The following is a 24,479-nucleotide window of genomic DNA, read 5'->3' as shown; positions in this document are numbered from 1 at the left end:
AGTAAATGGTGGGTTGTAAACAATACAGGGAGGGTTTAAAAACGTCCAAATACACGTTAAATAATTAAATAAATATAGTGTCCCTACTTCGCGGAAATTCAGTTATCGCGGTCGGCCTTGGAACCTATCTCCCGCGATAAGTGAGGGATTACTGTAACGTAAAGAAAGCACTTAACGTTGTAGCCGGTGGATTCAGGGCTATTTGTTGCACATTTGCAGCTGTGAAATAAACACGTTGTCCATTTTCTAGATGTACTGCTAAGTGAACAACATCTGGACTTCGTTCATGTATGGGAAATAAAAGAATTCGCCATACAGCTTCATTGCTGCTTATGTATCTTCCAGACTAATACTGTGCGATTTCATCGATATGTATGACCTCATTCCTATCACTTCTTTCTGGTTGCACGCCAAAAACTGCCATGACGCTGCCTTTATTCACGTACTTAGAAATGTATTTGATCGAAACATTGAAATAGAATCGTAAAATATTTAGTATAGCGTGTGTTGCTTTTAAGTCCAACAGATAGCGTTGTGTTTTCAAAAAGTATGTTTTTACTTGTCACAGGTGTGACATCTTTATAATATGTATATAAAAACACGCGCATATTCGAATGCAACGTTGTGTCAAAATTTCAAAGCAATCGGTGAAGAACTTTCAGAGATTTAAGGTTTTGAACAAACGAACATTTACATTTTTATTTATATAGATGTATATACGTACATCCAAATCCTGCTTCCCCCTCCTGCTATGCTTTCTTCTGCTTGCTATCGCCGCTCACCTACGCTACCACACCTGCCTGTCCTACTGGCTCCGTTGTGCTGTGCTGCTTCTACACTGCTATCGGCTAAGTATCACTCACTATTTTAGTGCTTTGAGTACTGAGAAAAGCGCTATATAAATGTAATGAATTATTATTATTTATTATTAAACACTAAAGTACAAAAACGAAGTAGAAAGTAACACTAAACCGCAACACCGCCGGGAGCACCGGGACACCGCGTCTACTAAACACTAAGAAACACTAAAGGCAAAAAATACTATTCAATAAGTTACCGCGTCTACTAAACAGTAAATCAGTAAAGGATGAAAGGATTAACTGTGTCAGCTGCGGAGCTCAGCTCGGAGAGAAATGAAGTGAATGAAATGAGGTGAAAGGGAGGGGAGATGATCACGTGACTCCCCCACCCGCCTTAACTCTCCATCCCTCCACAAACATAGTCTCTCGGATCCCAACTCTCCTTTCGCACACCGCATCTACTAAACACTAAGAAACACTAAGTAGAAACACTAAAGGAAAAAATACTATTCAGTAAGCACCGCGTCTACTAAACAGTAAAGAAGAAAGGACTAAACACTATGGAAAAAGAACGGCATGACCGCGTCAGCTACGGAGCTCAGCTCGGAGCGAAATGAAGTGAATGAAATGAGGTGAATGGGAGGGGAGATGATCACGTGACTCCAACACCCGCCTTAACTCTCCGTCCCTCCACAAACACACAAACACAGCCACACGGATCACAACTCTCCTTTATAGATATAGATAAAAACACTACATGAAACTAAATGTTAAACTTGGGTTCTCCGCTGTTAAAATAAAAAAACAAACGGAACCCAAATCTGAAATAGAATGTGCAGAAGTAGGAAAAAAGTAAATCATTATCACTAGCAATATTTGACCTTGCGAATTCCCCAGAATTGGTGTAATCAGCTTCATCTCATTGGGAATAGCATCGATGTACAAATTTATCTTTTAACTAATCCTGCAATATTAAAACATTAACTGGTTGCATTCTGTCATATCATTATGGTATATATACAGGGCATCCAGAAAGTATTCACAGCACATTTTGTTATGTTACAGCCTTATTCCAAAATGGATTAAATTCATTTTTTTCCTCAGAATTCTACACACAACACCCCATAATGACAACGTGAAAAAAGTTTACTTGAGGTTTTTGCAAATTTATTAAAAATAAAAAAACTGAGAAATCACATGTACATAAGTATTCACAGCCTTTGCTCAATACTTTGTCGATGCACCTTTGGCAGCAATTACAGCCTCAAGTCTTTTGAATATGATGCCACAAGCTTGGCACACCTATCCTTGGCCAGTTTCACCCATTCCTCTTTGCAGCACCTCTCAAGCTCCATCAGGTTGGTTTGGAAGTGTCGGTGCACAGCCATTTTAAGATCTCTCCAGAGATGTTCAATCGGATTCAAGTCTGGGCTCTGGCTGGGCCACTCAAGGACATTCACGGAGTTGTCCTGAAGCCACTCCTTTGATATCTTGGCTGTGTGCTTAGGGTCGTTGTCCTGCTGAAAGATGAACCGCCGCCCCAGTCTGAGGTCAAGAGCGCTCTGGAGCAGGTTTTCATCCCGGATGTCTCTGTACATTGCTGCAGTCATCTTTCCCTTATCCTGACTAGTCTCCCAGTCCCTGCCGCTGAAAAACATCCCCACAGCATGATGCTGCCACCACCATGCTTCACTGTAGGGATGGTATTGGCCTGGTGATGAGCGGTGCCTGGTTTTCTCCAAATGTGACGCCTGGCATTCACACCAAAGAGTTCAATCTTTGTTTCATCAGACCAGAGAATTTTCTTTCTCATGGTCTGAGAGTCCTTCAGGTGCCTTTTGGCAAACTCTAGGTGGGCTGCCATGTGCCTTTTACTAAGGAGTGGCTTCCGTCTGGCCACTCTACCATACAGGCCTGATTGGTGGATTGCTGCAGAGATGGTTGTCCTTCTGGAAGGTTCTCCTCTCTCCACAGAGGACCTCTGGAGCTCTGACAGAGTGACCATCGGGTTCTTGGTCACCTCCCTTACTAAGGCCCTTCTCCCCCGATCGCTCAGTTTAGATGGCCAGCCAGCTCTAGGAAGAGTCCTGGTGGTTTCGAACTTCTTCCACTTACGGATGATGGAGGGCACTATGCTCATTGGGACCTTCAAAGCAGCAGAAATTTTTCTGTAACTTTACCCAGATTTGCGCCTCGAGACAATCCTGTCTTGGAAGTCTACAGACAATTCCTTTGACTTCATGCTTGGTTTGTGCTTTGACATGAACTGTCAACTGTGGGACCTTATATAGACAGGTGTGTGCCTTTCCAAATTATGTCCAACCAACTGAATTTACCACAGGTGGACTCCAATTAAGCTGCAGAAACATCTCAAGGATGATCAGGGGAAACAGGATGCACCTGAGCTCAATTTTGAGCTTCATGGCAAAGGCTGTGAATACTTATGTACATGTGCTTTCTCAATTTTTTTATTTTTAATAAATTTGCAAAAACCTCAAGTAAACTTTTTCACATTGTCATTATGGGGTGTTGTGTGTAGAATTCTGAGGAAAAAAATGAATTTAATCCATTTTGGATTAAGGCTGTAACATAACAAAATGTGGAAAAAGTGATGCACTGAAAATACTTTCCAGATGTACTGTATATTTGGTGAATCCTGGTGAAGCATACGTTATGTAAAATAAGAAAATATACTTAGGACATACTCACCAGAATGAAAAATTGAATGGTTGAATAAGCTTTTTGGCTTGAGGTCAAAGCCCAAATTACCAACAGGAGTTGAACTGATGGGTGTAATGAAAGACAATCCGTCAGACATAGTGCCCAGACTGGAATCATGCTGAAAAGACAACAATAGGAGATACAAAAAAAGAATACCTTTATGGGTGAGTTCTACCAGAATTCGCCAGGCTAATACAGTGGAACACTTCAAAAAACTGCTGAAAACACAATATTTTTAACATGGCCTTCTTATGTAATTTAATCCTGATACTCTGTATATCCAATTCATTATAATAACTATCCATAGTAGCTCTAAAATCTGTACTAACCCCTACTCTCTCTTCTGTTTCTTTTTCCGGTGTCCTTTTGGTGGTGACTTTTGCCACCACCATCTACTCAAAGCACCATGATGTTCCAACAGTGAAGAATTAAAAGCCAGAAGTCTGCATGTCTATCATCATCAAGTCCTTCTGTGAGAACCCTAGACACAAGAGGACTATTTCATTTATGTTAGGTAGAATGCCCAGAGGGGACTGGGTGGTCTCGTGGCCTGGATCCCCTGCAGATTTTGTTTTTTTCTCCAGCTGTCTGGAGTTTTTTTTTTGTTTGTTTTTTCTGTCCACCCTGGCCATCGGACCTTACTCTTTTTTTTATGTTAACTAATATTGTCTTATTTTAATTTCTTATGTTGTTAGATATTTTTTGTATTTATTGTTCTTCATTATGTAAAGCACTTTGAGCTACTTTTTTGTATGAAAATGTGCTATACAAATAAATGTTATTATTATTATTATTGCTTTATGTGGTACAAGTCCTCTAATATTTCCTTAACCTTAACAAGGAAGTAATCCATCCCTCTGCTTTGAAATACATTTTAACATATTTTTACCAGTTTTTGAGAAAATCCCTTTAGCCCATGGGCAAAAAACTAACACAAAAAAAAAATTCACATTGCAAATAACAGACTGTGTAAGGGCGGGAACTGATAACTCATTAGGTCACATGACTTCCATGTTTTATGAGTAGCAACAGGCAACTAAGATACTAATGGTTTTGCCAGACTATAAAATCCTTTTCTGAACAATGCAGTTTTAGATTATTTGAGACAAGACCTTTGAATTTTATTTTCAGATAAATGGATGAGACTCAGCCCCAGATAAAACACAATTGTCTTCCATGTGTACCAAACATGGTCTAATTCACCTCAAAACCATCCCCATCATGCACATTTTTTTCAACTCAAACTAGCCAAAATGTACCCAGGTCTAGAACTTTCTTGTGAGTGACATTATCCAATACTATATTTTAGAGTCACTTATCCCCTGCTCTGGCCTTTTTGAAAAAAGTTTAGTGAAGTGAATTGCTTATACTGTACATCGTCTTATCTTACTCAACCTAAAGAACCCTAACCCATCTACCATAACACAGTTGGAAAATGTTGTCCTATTTTACTTAAAACTCTTATAAGCAGCAAGGATAGAGGAAGCAAGATTAGCTTTGCAGTCTGAAGGCTTAGAGACTAAGGCTACACAACCTACCATAACAGCAGAAGGAATGATTACTAACCTGCATACTTTGAAGGATAGGTGATGGTGTTGCTTTAGGAATATAAGAGAATGAGCTTCCCATGCATGTCTTCTCATGTTGGGTAATGCCACTCTTGGTGCTCTCTTTACCACATTTACTGCATTTGGCTCTCCCTTCAGGTGTGTGCATCTGCCTATAATGACTCTGTAATCCATTTGATGTGTCGAACGAACGACAACAGTCCGGATAATGGCACAGGAAAGAACTGTATAATGATGAGGGGCTAGGTAAGGTGTATTCAGTTACAGGATCTGCAGCAATACATTATAAATTAAAAATTAGATTATTACATTGATACATCAATCAGTTAAGTTTTTAATATATATAAACCAAATTCCTGGTCATGTCGAGCCAAATATAAAATGTTTCCCTTAAATGATGCAATGTTAATGAATGATCTAACAAACATGTTTTGAAGAAGAAAAAAAGTTTTATAACCCAAAGAAATCCCAGATAGACATAAGGAGAAATAGCAGAAACCACAAAAGCAGACACCAGATACAGACTTTACTCCAGCCTTCTGAAGGTGCAAGGTGCTAACCCTTAAACCAGCGTCTGTAATAAAAAGCCCTCAGAATTGTTTTGCAAATGCCATTTTTCAAAATCCTTCTCTTTTCATCATTATTTTCCAGTAATCATGGTCTTAATATCATTTTTAAAGAGGGGGTATTCCTTCCCCTTTTTCAACAAAAGGGCGAAATTTATTTCTGGGGTTTCAGCATGAGTATTATAAACAACAATATAATTATTGTGAATATCATAGTATACATAATAACAAAATTTTCACTTACAAAAAAGTATTCACTGACATTTTCTTTTTAGTAATTGAAAAAAAAATGTACTTCAAATCAGCACTGTGTAGGACAGACTGACATCATCTATTCTGTTGTTATGGCTAGAACACAAGCCCAGGCTTAAAAATCAAAGACAGACACTCTAAATGCCAGCTAGAAAGTCTCAAGTTTGCATGACGGGTCTACTCTTCAGAATGCAGACTTCACAACTTATTTGATTTGGTGGCCCATTCCAAACCTTATAATATTTCAGGGGCATCTCTTGGATATCTGGGCACCAAAGTTCAAACAAAGGTCCATAACTCAAGGATGAGTAACACTGATGGACAGAACTTTGCACCAATGGTCAACCAAATAAATGGACTTATATACACAAAAGAAACCAATAGTGATACCTTTATTTCTTCCTTTGAAAACCTCAAACACACCATAAGTCATCACTCTTCTCACCAAGCTTCTAGGCAACCTGGTTGCAATTTTGGCTGTCCATGGCCAGAACCCATAGCTTACAGAATGTGGCCACAACAGAGGATGAAGCAATCCCTTGACTCCAAAAGGCAACTGTGTTGGACTGGAAGTGTTGAATACTTGTCTCTACTGGAATAGGACAAGGTTGCCATTAGTCCAAACCTTGCCGAAGGATAGCAAAGTACACAAGCAGAAAGAGAGACCATATACCAGAGGTCAGACATTCCTCTTGTTGAAAATGGTATGCGACTCATCGGCAGTTGCTCAAAAGGCATAATGTTGCTAGCAACCGAGGATACTAAGTAAAAACTTCAAAGGAAGACTGCAGTACCAACTGTAACCAGACGGTCTGATCACGGCAAAGAAGGAGATGAACTCCTCAACAAAAAAAGAAAGTGTACTGAAGATTCTATCATGTATCTGGAGAAAGAAGACCAGGAAAAGAACAAAGCATAGCTTACCTCAAATCATAAGTACAACTTTTTGATTTTGAGAATTATTAATTGTAACTTAATAGATAGAACAAAGCCAGACAATTTATTATTATATTGATGTCACTGTAACTGAAAGGTAATCACCTTGTGATGATAAGTTCTGGATATGGCTTATGAATTGCTCATCTGAAATGCAGTAAGGAAGTAGTAGAGCAGCATCACACATATGCACACACTCACTCAAACACAGGGAACTCTGTTTTCACAGGGGAGTTGTAAGTCAGTGCAGAGATTAACTGTGAGCTAATAAACACCACAGTGCAAACACAAGAGGCTTAATAAATAGGTAAAGAACTTATCCATCCTGAACACATAAATTGAGAGATCAGAATTCATAAGTTACATACCATTTTACTATTACAGAGAAAAAGATTTGTCGAGGTCAAGAGATAGAATTAAAAAATTACATCAGTCAGTCATCATCCAACCTGCTATATCCTAACACAGGGTCACAGGGGTCTGCTGGAGCCAATCCCAGCCAACATAGAGCGGAAAGTAGGAACACATCCCGGGTAGGGTGCCAGCCGACTGCAGAAAAAATTACATGCCTTTTCTATAGGAGAGAAGAGTTCAACTAAACTTTTGTAATTTTATATTTTTGTTGTTTATTACTGTTAACATAGACTTTCACCAGTTTATGAACTTCAGTCATAAATTGTACAGATCTCTTCATATTTCTGGTGTCCAGACTGGAAAGTGACACAAAGACCCTTCTCTCTTCCTACCACCAACAAAATCTAAATTCAAACCTAATGAAATCAGTGTTAGGAAATAGTAAGATTATTCAATATACTGTACATTTCATTCACAAAAAATTTTTAAAGGCACTTTTGTAACAAGGCAAATTTTATGTCAGTTTAGCCAGCAGGTCTATCTGTCAGATATATGTCTTTTTCTGTTGTGTGACGTATTGTGTATATGAATCAGCATGAAGGACCTACTGTATTCCATAGTGACTGCTTTAAAGCACAAGGCAGACTACTCTGAAATGATAACTTATTTTAATACTAGAGCAGTCTTGACAAGTACAGGATGTTCATCCCAAAAAGCTCACCAGTTAAATTCATCTAATTTCTCCAAAATAACTTCAAGCTAAGTGTTGATGTTCCCAAAAGTACCACTATCCACTGCACTAAAAAAACATTCAGACATTTGTGTGTAATCTATCATTGACACTCATCCTGAATTCTAGCTGGGATCTACTGTATTAATTCCTTTATCTATTTTTGCTAAACTAAGAATAGTTGTTCTCCTTTAATCTTTTCTTACAGCTCATACCCGCAGTCCTAGAACCAAAATAGTCATTTTCTCTTAACTTTCTCTAGCAGTGCTAGACAATTTTTGTAATTTATTTAACCAAAATTGCACTGTGTGCTCCATATAAAGCTTCAGGTTGATAGTGCTGTATACAGCTTTAAAATAAAACCTCTAGATTTATACTCCACATATCATGCTGTGCAATCTAGCATCTGATTGGTCTTCTGAATTTCTTCTATGCATTCTCAGAATTTAAATACCAAGTTCACTATGACTCCTGAGTCCTTCTCGTAATTTAATATTTTAGACCCTTTTGCAATTGTGTATTCAGATTTAGAAATTGTACTTAATATGTGCAATGCTTTGCATTAATTTACATTACATTTTATCTGCAGCATATCTTCTCAAGTTTTACATCTGTCTAGATTTAAAAGTCCTATTCACTAGTCACCCTAATTCTGCTGTCATCAACAGACTTTACCAGTTTGTTAATTACATTTTTATCTGTTTAGATGCAGAATTCCGGCATGTTAGTGAAACATGATCTCCTCAACTCCTGTTGACTGTTCACTAACACCACCTGTTCTTGATGTGTGTTGCTTTTTTCTTTAAAAATTGCTTCCATTCTTTGACATACTGTATTATCAAAACATGATTTGTCAAACATGATTTTTTTTGTATTTGTGAGTGGACAACAAGAAGGAAGCTCAGCTGGGGCACTGTTCCTGAATATTTTCTACTACATTGTCAGTGTTACGAATATAGGAAGAAAGCACATGTAGACAACAGGAGAATGAAAACTTGTTAGGACTGTATGTCATTAGTTTTCTTCTTTTTTTTTCTTTTGTAATGTTTCATTTGCTTCCTTGTTTTTTTTCTGTTTCTTTTTTGTAATATTTGTGATTTTTCACTGATCCCTTTCCTTAGAATTCAATAGTACTAGGGTGTTGTACCATGTTAGCCATTATGAATGTAGAGAAAAGCCAAGCAAAATGACACCTTTTATTGGCTAACTAAAAAGGCTTACTAATGTAATCATCTTGCCTGAAGAAGGGGCCTGAGTTGCCTCGAAAGCTTGCATATTGTAATCTTAGAATTCAATGTTAAGCGCTCTGAGGTGTTGATCTGAGACTCCTTTGTAAGGTACGTGGTGCCTTAGTCAGATCACTGTGGCATTAGCTTCCTAGCAGTGTTCTTCAATTTCCAACTGTGTTTCCCTTTCTGTAAGTCTGTTGGTCGTTTTGACCATTTTAATTCTGATTTCTGTTTTTTTTTTTTAATTTGGCTTTTCTTTTCCAGTTTTCAGTTTTTGGTTTGATGGACTTGGAGTTTTCTTTACTTTAATTTCCTTTTTCTTCTTTGGTGCTATTTTGTTTTTTATTATTATTATTTCCTGTGTTTAGTTTTGTTTCTTTGAATTTTTTACCTTTTATGTGCTTATTTAAAATTTGGAAATTTTCAGTGTTTTGAATATTTTTGGATGCATTTTTTAAATTAATTTTTTTAAATATGGTAAAGTAAATATTTAAAGTTTTGTGTCTGGTTAAGCTAAATGTGTATTCCCCTGTATAGTGAGCTCTAGAATGAATATTATAAGGGGCCAGAGGATGAGACATTGATGGGGGCCTAGGTAGTTCAATCCAGAGAAGCAACCCTATCTGTTATCAATGCTAAATCAGAAACCAAAAGTCATAATCAAAATAACCAGAGCACTAAGTCATTTTCAGCAAACACTAAACAAATCACACTCTGTGCAGTTTGGAGGTTCTGTCTGTAATCTCAGATGAGCAGGAAGCAAACAGCACCAGTCTTTATGCAGTCGTGTTGATGATCATATGCTGCACACTTCTGGCATCCCTGAATAATGATACCATAGCAATGGTACACAAAGATTCTGTAGAATGGCAGAGTTCATAAGAAACAACAAGGTGTGGTATGAAGTGAAGAAAATGTACTGTATAAAAACACAACATAAAACTAAATATTAAACTTGGGTTCTCCACTATTAAAAAAAACAACCATAAACAGAACCCAAATCTGAAATAGAATGTGCAGAAGTAGGAAAAAAATGAATCATTATCACTAGTAATAGCTGACCTTGCGAATTCCCCAAAATTGATGTAATCAGCTTCATCTTACGGGGAATAGCATTGATGTACAAATTTAACTTTTAACTAATACTGCAATATTAAAACACTGGTTTCATTCTGTCATATCATTTTGGTATATTGGTGTATATATTTGGTGAATCCTGAAGCATATGCTATGCAAAATAAGAAAATATATTTAGGACATACTCACCAGAATGAAAAGTTGAATTGCAGAATAAGCTTTTTGGCTTGAGGTCAAAGCCCAGATTACCAACAGTAATAACAGGAGTTGAACTGATGGGTGTAATGAAAGGCAATCCGTCAGACATAGTGCCCAGACCGGAATCATACTGAAAAGCCAAAAGTAGAAAATGTAAAAATTTCAATTCGTTATGGACGAGTCCTTGTTTTGTGCTGTGTCAGCCATTTCATGTTGGCTTGTTGCCATGGAGAGTCTCAGAAGATATGTAAATTATATCATCGATGTGACAGAACTGTTATTTAGTGAATCCCAACGAAAAATTTTGCAGGCTTATTTTCATAATCACCTTTAGAATTCATAGCAAGACTTGTATAAATGGTCAACCCTCCATCTCACTCTAGCTGGAAGAATTAACGTTGCTAAAATAAATATCCTTCCTAAGCTTCTCATTTTATTTCAAAACATTCCAATATACATCATTCTTTAAGCAATTAGATTCAACCATAACCACATTTATTTGGAACCTAAAACATCCATGTATCCAAAGAGTGACCCTACAAAGACCTAAGGCAGAAGGTGGCATGGCTCTACCTAACTTTCAGTTTTATTGCTGGGCAGCAAACATACAAGCCATAAAAACTTGGACACAAATAGATGAACATACACAGGCTTGGACCGCAATAGAAATAAAATCCTGCAGTACTTCTCTATATTCCCTGCTTTGTGCCCCAATAAATGCAAGTTATCGCCAATATACTAATAACCCAATTGTTCTTCACTCACTCAAAATATGGAACCAACATAGAAAGCATTTTAAGATGGAGAATCTTTGATCTGTGGCACCTCTGCATGAAAACCACCTTTTCAACCCTCGCAAACATATGCAGTTTTTAATATCTGGAAAACATTTGGGATTAAATTGCTTAGAGATCTTTATATAGACAATATCTTTGCATCCTATGAACAATTACATTCCACATTTAATTTTCCAGCAACACATTTCTTTCACTATCTTCAAATTAGAAACTTTGTCAAACAGAACCTGCCGATTTTCCCCATCTCCCACCTTCCTCTATGCTGGAAAAAATATTGCTCAGTCTCGAGGACTAAGACAGCATTTCTGCAATATATAAAAATATTTTATAGTCCCTCCCTTTTAAAGATCCAAGAGGACAATGGGAAAAGGATCTCTCACTCAACATATCAGAAAAGTAGTGGAAGGTAGCAATGCAGGGAATTCATTCAAGCTCCATATGCGCAAACCATGCAATTATTCAATTCAAAATTATATATTGAGCACATCTGTCTTGCTTGAAATTGTCCAAAATGTTTCCAGGGCAATATTTAACCTGTGAAATGCTGCAATCAAGTTCCAGCCTCACTGGGTTACATGTTTTGGGCCTGAACCAAATTATCATCATTCTGGACAAAACTTTTTAAATGGCTGTCAGACAGCCTTGGTGTCACAATCCCTCCTAACCCACTAACAGCTGTGGTTGGTGTTCTTCCAGATGGGCTTAAAGTTGAGAAGGACAAACAAACTGATTGCCTTCACTACACTTTTGGCACATAGACTTATTTTGCTAAACTGGAAGAATCCTAACTTTCCTCTTTTAAGTCAGTGGGTAACTGATGTTTTATACAGTAATCCCTCCTCCATCGTGGGGGTTGCGTTCCAGAGCCACCCGCGAAATAAGAAAATCCGCGAAGTAGAAACCATATGTTTATATGGTTATTTTTATATTGTCATGCTTGGGTCACAGATTTGCGCAGAAACACAGGAGGTTGTAGAGAGACAGGAACGTTATTCAAACACTGCAAACAAACATTTGTCTCTTTTTTAAAAGTTTAAACTGTGCTCTATGACAAGACAGAGATGACAGTTCTGTCTCACAATTAAAAGAATGCAAACATAACTTCCTCTTCAAAGGAGCAAACAAATCAATAGGGCTGTTTGGCTCTTAAGTATGCAAAGCACCGCCGGTACAAAGCTGTTGAAGGCGGCAGCTCACACCCCCTCCGTCAGGAGCAGAGAGAGAGAGAGAAAAACAAAGTCAAAAATCAATACGTGCCCTTTGAGCTTTTAAGTATGCGAAGCACCGTGCAGCATACTTAAAAGCTGCACACAGAAGGTAGCAACGTGAAGATAATCTTTCAGCATTTTTAGACAAGCGTCCGTATCGTCTAGGTGTGCGAACAGCCCCCCTGCTCACACCCCCTACGTCAGGATCACAGATAGTCAGCGCAAGAGAGAGAGAAAGAAAAGTAAGTTGGGTAGCTTCTCAGCCATCTGCCAATAGCGTCCCTTGTATGAAATCAACTGGGCAAACCAACTGAGGAAGCATGTACCAGAAATTAAAAGACCCATTGTCCGCAGAAATCCGCGAACCAGCAAAAAATCCGTGATATATATTTAATGCTTACATATAAAATCCGCGATGGAGTGAATCCGCGAAAGGCGAAGCGCGATATAGCGAGGGATCACTATTTGAAATTGGAAAAAATCAAATTCTCACTTAGAGGATCTGTGCAGAACTTTTTCAAAACCTGGCAGGATCTAATCAATAACATTTTAGAATAAGCTCTTAAAGCACTGAAGGAAGCAGATTCTCTCCCCATTTCTTTTTCTTCTCCATTTTTCTGCATCCACCTATTAAACTCATCAATTAATTTATTTTTACTATTTTTAAGTTTTATTCTGTTGGCCATGCTCTCTTTCTCAGGGGTGGGGGTTGATTTGTTTTCAATTCTATTTTTTGTAAAAATTGATCTATTTGTATGGAATGATTACAATAAAATCAATGAAATTAAAAAAAAAAAGAATTCACAGCTGCTGACTTTTTCATTTACTATTTTGACAACAGTTTCTTGGAGTGTCATTTGCTTTAGAAACATTCTCTACTAGTCTTCTGTTTTTGATCCCTTGCTGCCCTCCTGATACTGTCAAAAATGGTGTCATTCAGGTGCTATCTTAACAGATAAGCCATTCAGGAAAACAAATTCAGTATCAAAAAGCTACAGTATGAGCTGGCAGTGATAACCATCACACTGCCTGTTTTCTCGTTTTTTCACTGTGACTAACAATTGAGGTTGCCTTTAACACATTTTCTGCATCTCAGTTAGTAAACGTTTTTGAAATTCATATGCACAGTGAGACAGAATCATGTAGTTGATAGTATAAACTGTAGATAATCAAAAGTATCAGACAATTGGTTTAAAATTATAATGTAGCTGCATTTAAATTTGCCCATATTATTAAGTCTGCATTCACTAATGTGCAAATGTTACACCTTAAAACAGTGGCGTAGCTTGAAGGGGGCAGTCCACCCCAGTGTGGCACATTTTTGGGGGCGGCATTATTGGCCAAAAGGCTCAGTACAATTGGTGTGCAAGCAGCAGAGTTCAGAAAAATATCACTCATGATGAAAAAAGTAAAATTCTCCGATTTTTATCCACAAATGCTTCAAAAATAATTTTAAGACTGTCCTTCTATGATGGCATCAGACACAGCAGATGAAATTTATGAGACAATAACAAAAATAAACATTACACCAATAAAAATTTCTAGGAAGATAAACAACTAATTTACAATTTATAATTTCATTGCGTTATCAATCCGAATGTGTTCTTGCTCTGCGCAGAAAACATCCCCACCTATCACTTGTACACAACACTGGTTCTGGTTTTCCCAGCACAATTATATCAAACTAATAATTAGAACACGGCTTATCAGTCCGTCTATACTATTCTTGTCTAGTTGATGCTTATAAATAATTATATGTCTTAATTTTTCTCTGTATGTCATTTTAATTTTCTAATTAAATTGGTTAACATATTCAGATTCCACTGCTCCGCCCCAAGTGGCACAAACTCTAGCTACACCGCTGATTTAAAAACATTGTTTTATTAGCCGGTGGATATTACAAATACAAACAGACAAAGATTTAAGGTTACACAAAATACTATAGGTTAAACTGTATACTAATTTTACATTCTGTTAGGATATAAGTAAAAAAAAAATATTGAAGGTATAATTCTTTTTGTTATAGAAAAAGGACAAAAACATGTTGTCATTGAATTATGCTGTGGTAAATATTTGCTAGTATTGTGGTACACCTATCGGAATATTATTAATCAGAATTAGAAGCCATTGTGCATACTAATATATATTTTACATACAACTATGATTTTCACAGGCAATTGGAATTAAGGCACTAATTTCATCCACGTTTTCTCTCCTTTGTTTTCTCTAGTGACTTTCATTTACTGATAGATTTGTGCTTAAACCTCTCGTTTTGATCTTCATGTCCTTATTTGGCTCGACTTACTGTATCAGTACCTGCATTCTATGGTCTATCTATATCTCCTTCCCTCCAAGTTGTCTGTCTTTTCCTTCATTCATTCTTAATTTTGGGGAAGATTAGGGGTGGGGCTGTAAGAGTGTTAAAATTCACATTAATTGGTATTTATAAAGGGAAAGTATGCAGAACTTTGCTTAAGCAAAGATGCTTATGAATCTGAATTTTTTTGTGCATACGCACATTTCCAGTTTTGTCACAACACCATGTTTTACTGTGAATTCTATGCACAGCGTTATACATGAGACCCTTAGTGATTTTGAAGTCTATTGACAGACTGAAGTCGGGAAACCAAAAGATGTCAAACAAAATTGATCAACAAACTTGAATAAACAATCACAGCCTAGAATCTTTTTCACTAAATAATATTATTCTTTGTTTTTTTTCCTTAACAATTTATCCAATGCTCATATAATAAACTACTATGTACTACCACCTTAAACAGGCAGGAACTGATAACTCATTAGGTCACATGACTTCCATGTTTCATGAGTAGCAACAGGCAACTAAGATACTAATTGTTTTTCCAGACTTTAAAACCCTTTTCTGAACAATGCAGTTTTAGGTAATTTGAGACAAGACCTTTGAATTTAATTGTCAGATACATGGATAAGACTCTAGCCCCAGATAAAACACAATCATCTTCCATTTGTACCAAACATGGTGTAACTCATCTCAAAACCATCCCCATCATGCGCGTTTTTCTCAACTCAAACTAGCCAAAATGTACCCAGTTTTAGACCTTGCTTGTGAGTGGCATCATCCAATACCCTTTTTTTTAGATCACTTGTCCCCTGCTCTGGCCTTTTTGTAAAAAATCTTTGCTTATTTATCAGACTAGAGGGGTATCACAATAATGGTTAATCTTCTGTCAGCTGTTTTTGGACAAAATACTGATGGGTCATTTACTTCTTATTATTTAGTGAAATGAATTGCTTATACATCATCTTATCTTACTCAACCAGAAGAAACCTAACCCATCTATCATAACACAACTGGAAAAAGTTGTCCTATTTTACTTAAAGCTATTATAAGCAGCAAGGATAGAGACAGCAAGGTTAGCTTTGCAGTCTGAAGGCCTAGAGACTAAGGCTACACAACCTACCATAACAGCAGAAGGAATGATTACTAACCTGCATACTTCGAAGGTTAGGTGATGGTGTTGCTTTAGGAATATAAGAGAATGAGTTTCCCATGCATGTCTTCTCATGTTGGGTGATGCCACTCTTGGTGCTCTCTTTTCCACATTTACTGCATTTGGCTCTCCCTTCAGGCATGTGTATCTGCCTATAATGACTCTGTAATCCATCTGATGTGTCAAACGAACGACAACAGTCCGGATAATGGCACAGGAAAGAACTGTGCAATGAAGAGGGGCTAGGTAAGGTGTATTCAGTTACAGGATCTGCAGCAATACATTAAAAATTAAAAATTAGATTATTACATTAATACGTCCATTAGTTAAGTTTTTAATATATATAAACCAAATTCCTAGTCATGGGGAGCCAAATATAGAATGTTTCCCTTGAATGATGCAATTTTAGGGAATGATCTAACAAACAAATATTTTGAAGAAGAAAGAAGTTTTATAACCCAAAGAAATCTCACATAGACATAAGGAGAATTAGCAGAAACCACAAACGCAAGGACCAGATACAGATTGTACTCCAGTCTTCTGAAGGTGCAAGGTGCTAACCCTTAAAGCAGCATCTGTAATAAAAAGCTGTAGCATATCTTCTCAAGTTTTACCTTAATCTAGATCTAAGATTCCTATTCACTAGTCTCCCTAATTCTGCTGTCATCAACAGACTTTACCAGTTTGTTAATTACATTTTTATCTGTTTAGATGCTGAATTCCGGCATGTTGGTGAAACATGATCTCCCCAACTCCTGTTGACTGTTCACTAACACCACCTGTTCTTGATGTGTGTTGCTTTTTTCTTTAATAATTGCTTCCATTCTTTGACATATTATCAAAACATGATTTGTCAAACATGATTTTGTTTTGTATTTGTGAGAAGACAATCAGATGGAAGCTCAGTTGGGGCACTGTTCCTGAATATTTTCTACTACATTGTCAATGTTACAAATAAAGGAAGAACGCACATGTAGACAACAGGAGAATGAAAACTTTTTAGGACTGTATGGCTTTAGTTTTCTTCTTTTTTCTCTTTTGTAATGTTTCATCTGCTTCCTTGTTTTTTGTCTGTTTGTTTTTTTTATATTTCTGATTTTTTTTTCTGATTTTTTTTTTCAGTTGTTGATCTGAGACTCCTTTGTAAGGTACGTGGTGCCATAGTCAGATCACTGTGGCATTAGCTTCCTAGCAGTATTCTTTAATTTCCTACTGTGTTTCCCTTTCTGTAAGTCTGTTGGTCGTTTTGACCATTTTAATTCTGATTTCTGTTTTTTTTTTTTAAATTTGCCTTTTCTTTTCCAGTTTTCAGTTTTTGGTATGATGGACTTGGAGTTTTCTTTAGTTTGATTGCCTTTTTCCTTTTTCTTCTTTGGTGCTATTTTGTTTTTATTATTATTATTTCCTGTCTTTAGTTTTGTTTCTTTGAATTTTTGACCTTTTATGTACTTATTTAAAATTTGGAAATTTTCAGTCTTTTGAATATTTTTAGATACATTTTTTAAATTAATCTTTTTAAATATGGTAAAGTAAATATTTAAAGTTTTGTGTCTGGTTAAGCTGAATGTGTATTCCCCTGTATAGTGAGCTCTAGAATGAATATTATAAGGGGCCAGAGGATGAGACATTGATAGGGGCCTAGGTAGTTCAATCCAGAGAAGCAACCCTATCTGTTATCAATGCTAAATCAAAAACCAAAAGTCATAATCAAAATAACCAGAGCACTAAGTCATTTTCAGCAACCACTAAACAAATCACACTCTGTGCAGTTTGGAGGTTCTGTCTGTAATCTCAGATGAGCAGGAAGCAAACAGCACCAGTCTTTATGCAGTCGCGTTGATGATGTCATATGCTGCACACTTCTGGTATCCCTGAATAATGATACCATAGCAACAGTAAACAAAAATTCTGTAGAAAAGCAGAGTTCATAAGAAACAACAATGGTGTGGTATGAAGTGAAGAAAATGTAATTTAATTCATACTGTATAGAAACACAACATAAAACTAAATGTTAAACTTGGGTTCTCCAGTGTTAAAAAAAACAAAAAAAAAAACATAATCAAAACCCAAATCTGAAATAGAACGTGCAGAGGTAGGAAACAAATAAATCATTACCACTAGTAATAGCTGACCTTGCGAATTCCTCAAAATTGGTGTAATCTGCTCCATCTCATGGGGAATAGCATCGATGTACAAATTTAACTTTTAACTAATCATGCAATATTAAAACACTAACTGGTTGTATTCTGTCATATCATTTTGGTATATTGGTGTATATATTTGGTGAATCCCGAAGCCTATGCTATGAAAAATAAGAAAATATATTTAGGACATACTCACCAGAATGAAATGTTGAATTTTTGAATAAGCTTTTTGGCTTGAGGTCAAAGCCCAGATTACCAACAGGAGTAACAGGAGTTGAAATGTTGGGTGTAATGAAAGGCAATCCGTCAGACATAGCGCCCAGACCGGTATCATACTGAAAAGCCAAAAATAGAAAATATCAAAATTTCAATTGTTTATGTGGTGTAAGGTAATGCTTTTTTCATCAGTCCTCTACTATTTCATTAACAAATGAGTATTCTAACCCTTTGCTTTGAAATAAATTTTAACATATTTTTACCAGTTTTTGAGGAAATCACTTTAGCCCGTGGGCAAAAGACTAACCAAAAAAAAGTAAATACTCCTTAGAAATTCATGTTACAAATAACATAGACTGCTTAACTGTTTTAGCTCAGTCAACTGAAAACAAGAGAAGCTCTTACAAAGGGAAGGATTTTTTTTATTACTTCAGTCCTCCAAATTTACCTAAAGGGTCGCCAACTCAAAATAAATCTTATTCTGAACTGTCCACATTTATATGACACTATTGTTGTGAAAATCTAAAACCTGAGCACCCGCTCATGTCTTGTGCATTTAGTTAGTACCGTATTCATTTTGCCTTTCTGCGTTTTAAACATGACAGAGTTTCAATTTCGACAATATGGCTTTTAAATTATGGCTTTTTATTATTGTCTAGCTCCCTTTTTAAAACGGATTATCAGTCTAATAATCTACTTACCCCTGATGACAGTGAATCATAATTGTGAGAAAATAAAATGCATTAGAACTTATCATTTGAGCCATTAGATGGCAGAACAAGAACAACTAATGGCAAAAGGATGGTAAAATATAATAAAGGATTTTCTTTACAAGATAAATACCACTAAACAATATTGCCTGTTCTGGGATGTGCTTTCTTACAATTATAGCCATTTATTCATGAGGTGAACTTACTTAATCAAATTTTAGGATCATATGTGAGAGCCTATCCATGCAGCTTTAAGAAGAAAGCAGTTCATTACAGGAAACACTGATCCAATCTGTTATTATTATAGATTTATTGAGTCAAAGGAATCAATTATTTTAGCTAATTTGAAGCTTAAAAAAGTACCATAGGCATTTGTTACAAACTCGATTAATAAAATTCATGGCTGTGGGAGACTGGATCCTACCCTGGCAAAATTAGTCACAATGCAAAAAAAGGGCCAATTTAGAATCCATAAACCCAACACCCACAGTGTTGGGAGGTAAATGCAAGTTATCTGTCAAATATCCCAGACAAACATGGAAGAACAGCAGAACAGCTGAGAGAGTGACTTGGATGTTAGATGTGAGGCAACATCTCAGTCCACTGCCTCACACCCTGCCCACCCAGTGAGCACTCATGTGAATATTGAAAAAATGTTTAAACTTCACACATGCATTGTATCATAATTTTTAGCCATGACTTCATTATTATTTTTATTTGTTTTCATATTTTTATTTATTTAATTTGAAACAATTCATTGTTATTTTCATTTACTTCCATGTACTTTCATTTTGCGCTGTGTCAGCCATTTCATGTTAGCTTGTTGCCATGGAGAGAGTCTCAGAAGATATGCAAATTTCATCATCAATGCGACAGAGCCGTTATTTGGTGAATTACAACAAAAAATTTTGCGTGCACCATTTTCATCATCACCTCTATAGAATTCTCATCCCTTGACTTTTTTATTTACTATTTTGACTACAGTTTCTTGGATTGTGATTTGGTTTAGAAACATTCTCTACTAGTCTTCTGTTTTTGATCCCTTGCTGCCCTCCTGATCATACTGTCAAATATGGTGGCATTCAGGTGCTATCTTAACAGATAAGCCATTCAGGCAAACAAATTCAGGATCATAAAGCTACAGTATGAGGTGGCAGTGATAACCACAATACCATTACACTGTCTGTTTTGTCGTATTTCACTGTGACTAACATTTGAGGTTGCCTTTAACACATTTTGTGCATCTCAGTTAGTAAAGGCTTTTGAAATTCATATGCACAGTAAGACAGAATCATGTAGTTGATAGTATAAACTGTAGATAATCAAAAGAATCAAGTGATTGGTTTAAAATGAAAATGTAGCTACAGTTAAATTTGCCCATATTATTAAGTCTGCATTCACTACTGTGCAAATTTTAGACTTTAAAATACTGGCGTAGCTAGAGGCGGGCGGAGGGAGTGGTCCACCCCGGGTGGCACATTGGCCAAAAGGCTCAGTATAATTCGTATGTAAGCAGCAGGGTTTGGAAAAATATCACTCATGAATGAAAAATGTAAAATTCTCAGATTTGTATCCCCAAATGCTTCAAAAATAATTTTCAGTCAGTCCTTCTGTGACAGCATCAGACACAGCAGTTGAAATTTATAAGGCAATAACAAAAATAAACATTACACCGATAATAATTTCTAGGAAGATAAAGAACTAATTTACAATTTATAATTTCATTGCATTATCAATTTGAATGCGTTCTTGCTCTGTGCAGAAAACATCCCCACCTATCACTTGTACACAACACTGGTTCTGGTTTTCCCAGCGCAATTATATTAAACTAATAATTAAAGCATGGCTTATCAGTGCATCTATACTATATTCTTGTCTAATTGATGCTTATAAATAATTATATGTGAAAAATGATTGCTGTTTGTCAAAATATGAATACATCTATTTACAATTTATGTTAATTTTTCTGTATACATCATTTTAATTTTCTATTTAAATCGGTTAACATATTCAGATAAGTTGGAAGAAGGCAAATTGAAGCACCACCCCACCCCGAGTGGCATGAACTCTAGCTACACCACTGCTTTAAAAACATAAATAAAACATTGTTTTATTAGCCGGTGGATATTCCAAATACAAACAGACAAACAAAGTTTTAAGGTTACAAAAAATACTCTAGGTTAAACTGTATACACATTTTACATTCTGTTAGGATATAAATAAAAAAACATATTGAAGGTATAATTCTTTTTGTTATAGAAAAACACGAAAAAATGTTTGCATTGAATTATGCTGTGGTAAATACTTGCTTGTATTGTGGTACACCTATTGGAATATTGTTAATCAGAATTAGATGCCATTGTGAATACTGATATATATTTTACATGCAACTATAATTTTCACAGACAATTTAAACTAAGGCAGTACTTTCATCCATGTTTTCTCTCCTTTGTTTTCTCCAGTGGATTTCCTTTACTGATAGATTTGTGCTTTAAGCTATCATTTTGATATTCATGTCCTTATTTGGCTCAACTTCTCAGTACCTGCATTCTATGGTCTCTCTATATCTCTCTCCCTCCAGGTTGTCTGTCTTCTGCTTCATTCTGTCTGAATTTCAGAGAGGAGTTGGGGTGGGGCTGTAAGAGTCTTAAAATTCATGTTGATTGGGATTTATGAAGGGAAAGTATGCAGAACTTTGCTTATGCAAAGATGCTTATGAATCTGAATTTTTTTGTGTATACGCACATTTCCAGTTTTGTCAGTACACCATGTTTTAGTGTGAATTCTATGCACAGCTTTATACTGTACATGAGGCCTGTACTGATTTTGTAGTCTATTAACAGACTGAAGTCAGGAAACCATCCATCCATCAATCCATTTTCCAACCTGCTATATCCTAACTACAGGGTCACGAGGGTCTGCTGGAGCCAATCCCAGCCAACAGAGGGTGCAAGGCAGGAAACAAACCCCGGGCAAGGCACCAGCCCACTGCAGGGCACACCCACACACCAAGCACACACTAGGGACATTGTAGAATCACCAATGCACCTAAGCTGCATGTCTTTGGACTGTGGGAGTAAACTGGAGTACCCGGAGGAAACCCACACAGACACAGGGAGAACATAAGAACTCCACGCAGGGAGGACCTGGGAAGCGAACCTGGGTCTCCTAAATGCGAGGCAGCAGCGCTACCCACTACACCACCATGTGCACAGTCAGGAAACCAGAAGATGTAAAACAAAATTGATCAACAAACTCAAATAAACAAACACAACCTAGAAACTTTTTCAATAAATAATATTAGCATTCTTTGGTTTTTTTCTCACATTTTTCTCAACTCAGACTAGCCAAAATGTACCCAGGTCTAGACATTTCTTGTGAGTGACATCATCCAATTCCCTTTTTTTGAGTCACTTGTCCTCTGCTCTGGCCTTCTTGGAAAAAATCTTTGCTTATTTATCAGACTACCTGGGTATGACAATAATGGTTAATCTTCTATTAGATCTTTTTGGATAAAATTCTGATGGGTCATTTACTTCTTATTGTTTAGTGAAGTGAATTGCTTGTTCATCATCTTATCTTACTCAACCAGAAGAACACTAACCCATCTACCATAACACAGTTGGAAAATGTTGTCCTATATTACTTAAAACTCTTATAAGCAGCAAGGATAGAGACAGCAAGGTTAGCTTTGCAGTCTGAAGGCTTAGAGACTAAGGCCACACAACCTACCATAACAGCAGAAGGAATGATTACTAACCTTTATACTTTGAAGGATAGGTGATGGTGTTGCTTTAGGAATATAAGAGATTGAGTTTCCCATGCATGTCTTCTCATGTTGGGTGATGCCACTCTTGGTGCTCTCTTTTCCACATTTACTGCATTTGGCTCTCCCTTCAGGCGTGTGCATCTGCCTATAATGACTCTGTAATCCATGTGATGTGTCGAATGAACGACAACAGTCCGGATAATGGCACAGGAAAGAACTGTATAATGATGAGGGGCTAGGTAAGGTGTATTCAGTTACAGGATCTGCAGCAATACATTATAAATTTGATTATTACATTAATACATCCATTAGTTAAGTTTTTAATAGATAAAAGCCAAATTCATGGTCATGGGGAGACAAATATAGAATGTTTCCCTTGAATGATGCAATTTTAGGGAATGATCTAACAAACAAATGTTTTGAAGAAGAAAAAGGTTTTATAACCCAAAGAAATCTCACATAGACATACGGAGAATCAGCAGAAACCACAAAGGTACAGACCATATACAGATTTTACTCCAGTCTTCTGAAGGTGCAAGGTGTTAACCCTTAAACCAGAAGTTGTAATAAAAAGTCCTAGGAATTGCTTTGCAAATGCCATTTCTCAAAATCCTACTCCTTTCATTATTATTTTCCAGTAATCATGGCCTTAAAATCATTTTTGTAAAGGGGGAATTCCTTCCCCATTCTCAACAAATGGGACAAATTTATTGCTGGGGTTTCAGCATGAGTTTTATAAACAACAATATAATTATTATGAATATCATAGAATGCATAATACAAAATTTTCATTTACAAAAATGTATTCACTGACATTTTCTGTTTAGTAATTGAAAAAAAATCTGGTTAAAATCAACACCATGGAGGACAGGCTGACATTATCTATTCTTTTGTTATGTCTAGAACACAAGTCCAGGCTTAAAAGTCAAAGACAGACACTCTAAATGCCAGCTAGAAAGTCTCAAGTTTGCATGACAGGTCTACTCTTCAGAATGCAGACTTCACAGCTTATTTGATTAGGTGACCCATACCAAACCTTATAATATTTCAGGAGCATCTCTTGGAGACACGACCCTGGCACCAAAGTTCAAACAAAGGTCCATAACACAAGAATCAGTAACGCTGATGGACAGAACTTTGCACCAATGGTCAACCAAATGAATGGAGTTATGTGCACCAAAGAAACCAATAGTGATACCTCTATTCCTTCATTTGAAAACCTCAAACACACCATAAGTCATCACTCTTTTCTCCAAGCTTGTAACTCAACCTGGATGTAATTCTGGCTGTCCATAGCCAAAACCCATAGCTTATAGAGTGTGGCCATAACAGAGGATGAAGCAATCCCTTTACTTCAAAAGGCCACTGTGTTGGATTGGAAGGGTTGAATACTTGTCTTTACTGGAACAGGACAAGGTTTCCATTAGTCCAAACCTTGCCGAAGGATAGTAAGTGCACAAGCAGAGAGACCATATACCAGAGGTCAGACATTCCTCTTGTTGAAAATGGTATGCAACTCATCGCCAGTTGCTCAGGAGGCATAATGTTGCTAGCAACCGAGGATACTGTCTAAATAAAAACTTCAAAGGAAGACTGCAGTACCAACTGCAACCAGATGGTCTGATCATGATGAAGAAGGAGATGAACTCCTCAACAAAAAAAAGAAAGTGTACTAAAGATTCTTTCATGTATCTGGAGAAAGATGAGCAGGAAAGGAACAAAGCGTAGCTTACC

The 24,479-nt window shown here is 36.6% G+C and overlaps 1 protein-coding gene across 7 annotated transcripts in view; it reads right to left on the bottom strand.

Annotated features, from left to right (window-relative positions):
• The window catches only part of LOC114645747 (uncharacterized), a 184,943-nt gene that overhangs the window by 6,031 nt on the left and 154,433 nt on the right, over positions 1–24,479 (bottom strand). For 3 of the 7 annotated variants that reach the window (XM_051923153.1, XM_051923154.1, XM_028793571.2), the window contains 6 exons: positions 22,737–23,008; positions 18,247–18,385; positions 15,905–16,176; positions 10,423–10,561; positions 5,088–5,359; positions 3,510–3,639 (listed from right to left, as the gene is read on the bottom strand). In XM_051923153.1, the coding sequence (XP_051779113.1) occupies positions 3,510–3,639; positions 5,088–5,359; positions 10,423–10,561; positions 15,905–16,176; positions 18,247–18,385; positions 22,737–23,008 (1,224 nt within the window). The remainder of the gene's footprint in view (positions 1–3,509; positions 3,640–5,087; positions 5,360–10,422; positions 10,562–15,904; positions 16,177–18,246; positions 18,386–22,736; positions 23,009–24,479) is intronic. The other 4 variants (XM_051923156.1, XM_051923155.1, XM_051923157.1 and 1 more) reach the window with 4 other exon arrangements.

The sequence above is a fragment of the Erpetoichthys calabaricus genome, chromosome 2 (assembly GCF_900747795.2).
Source record: "Erpetoichthys calabaricus chromosome 2, fErpCal1.3, whole genome shotgun sequence".
NCBI lineage: Eukaryota > Metazoa > Chordata > Cladistia > Polypteriformes > Polypteridae > Erpetoichthys > Erpetoichthys calabaricus.
This window is presented reverse-complemented; position numbering and strand designations above follow the sequence as displayed.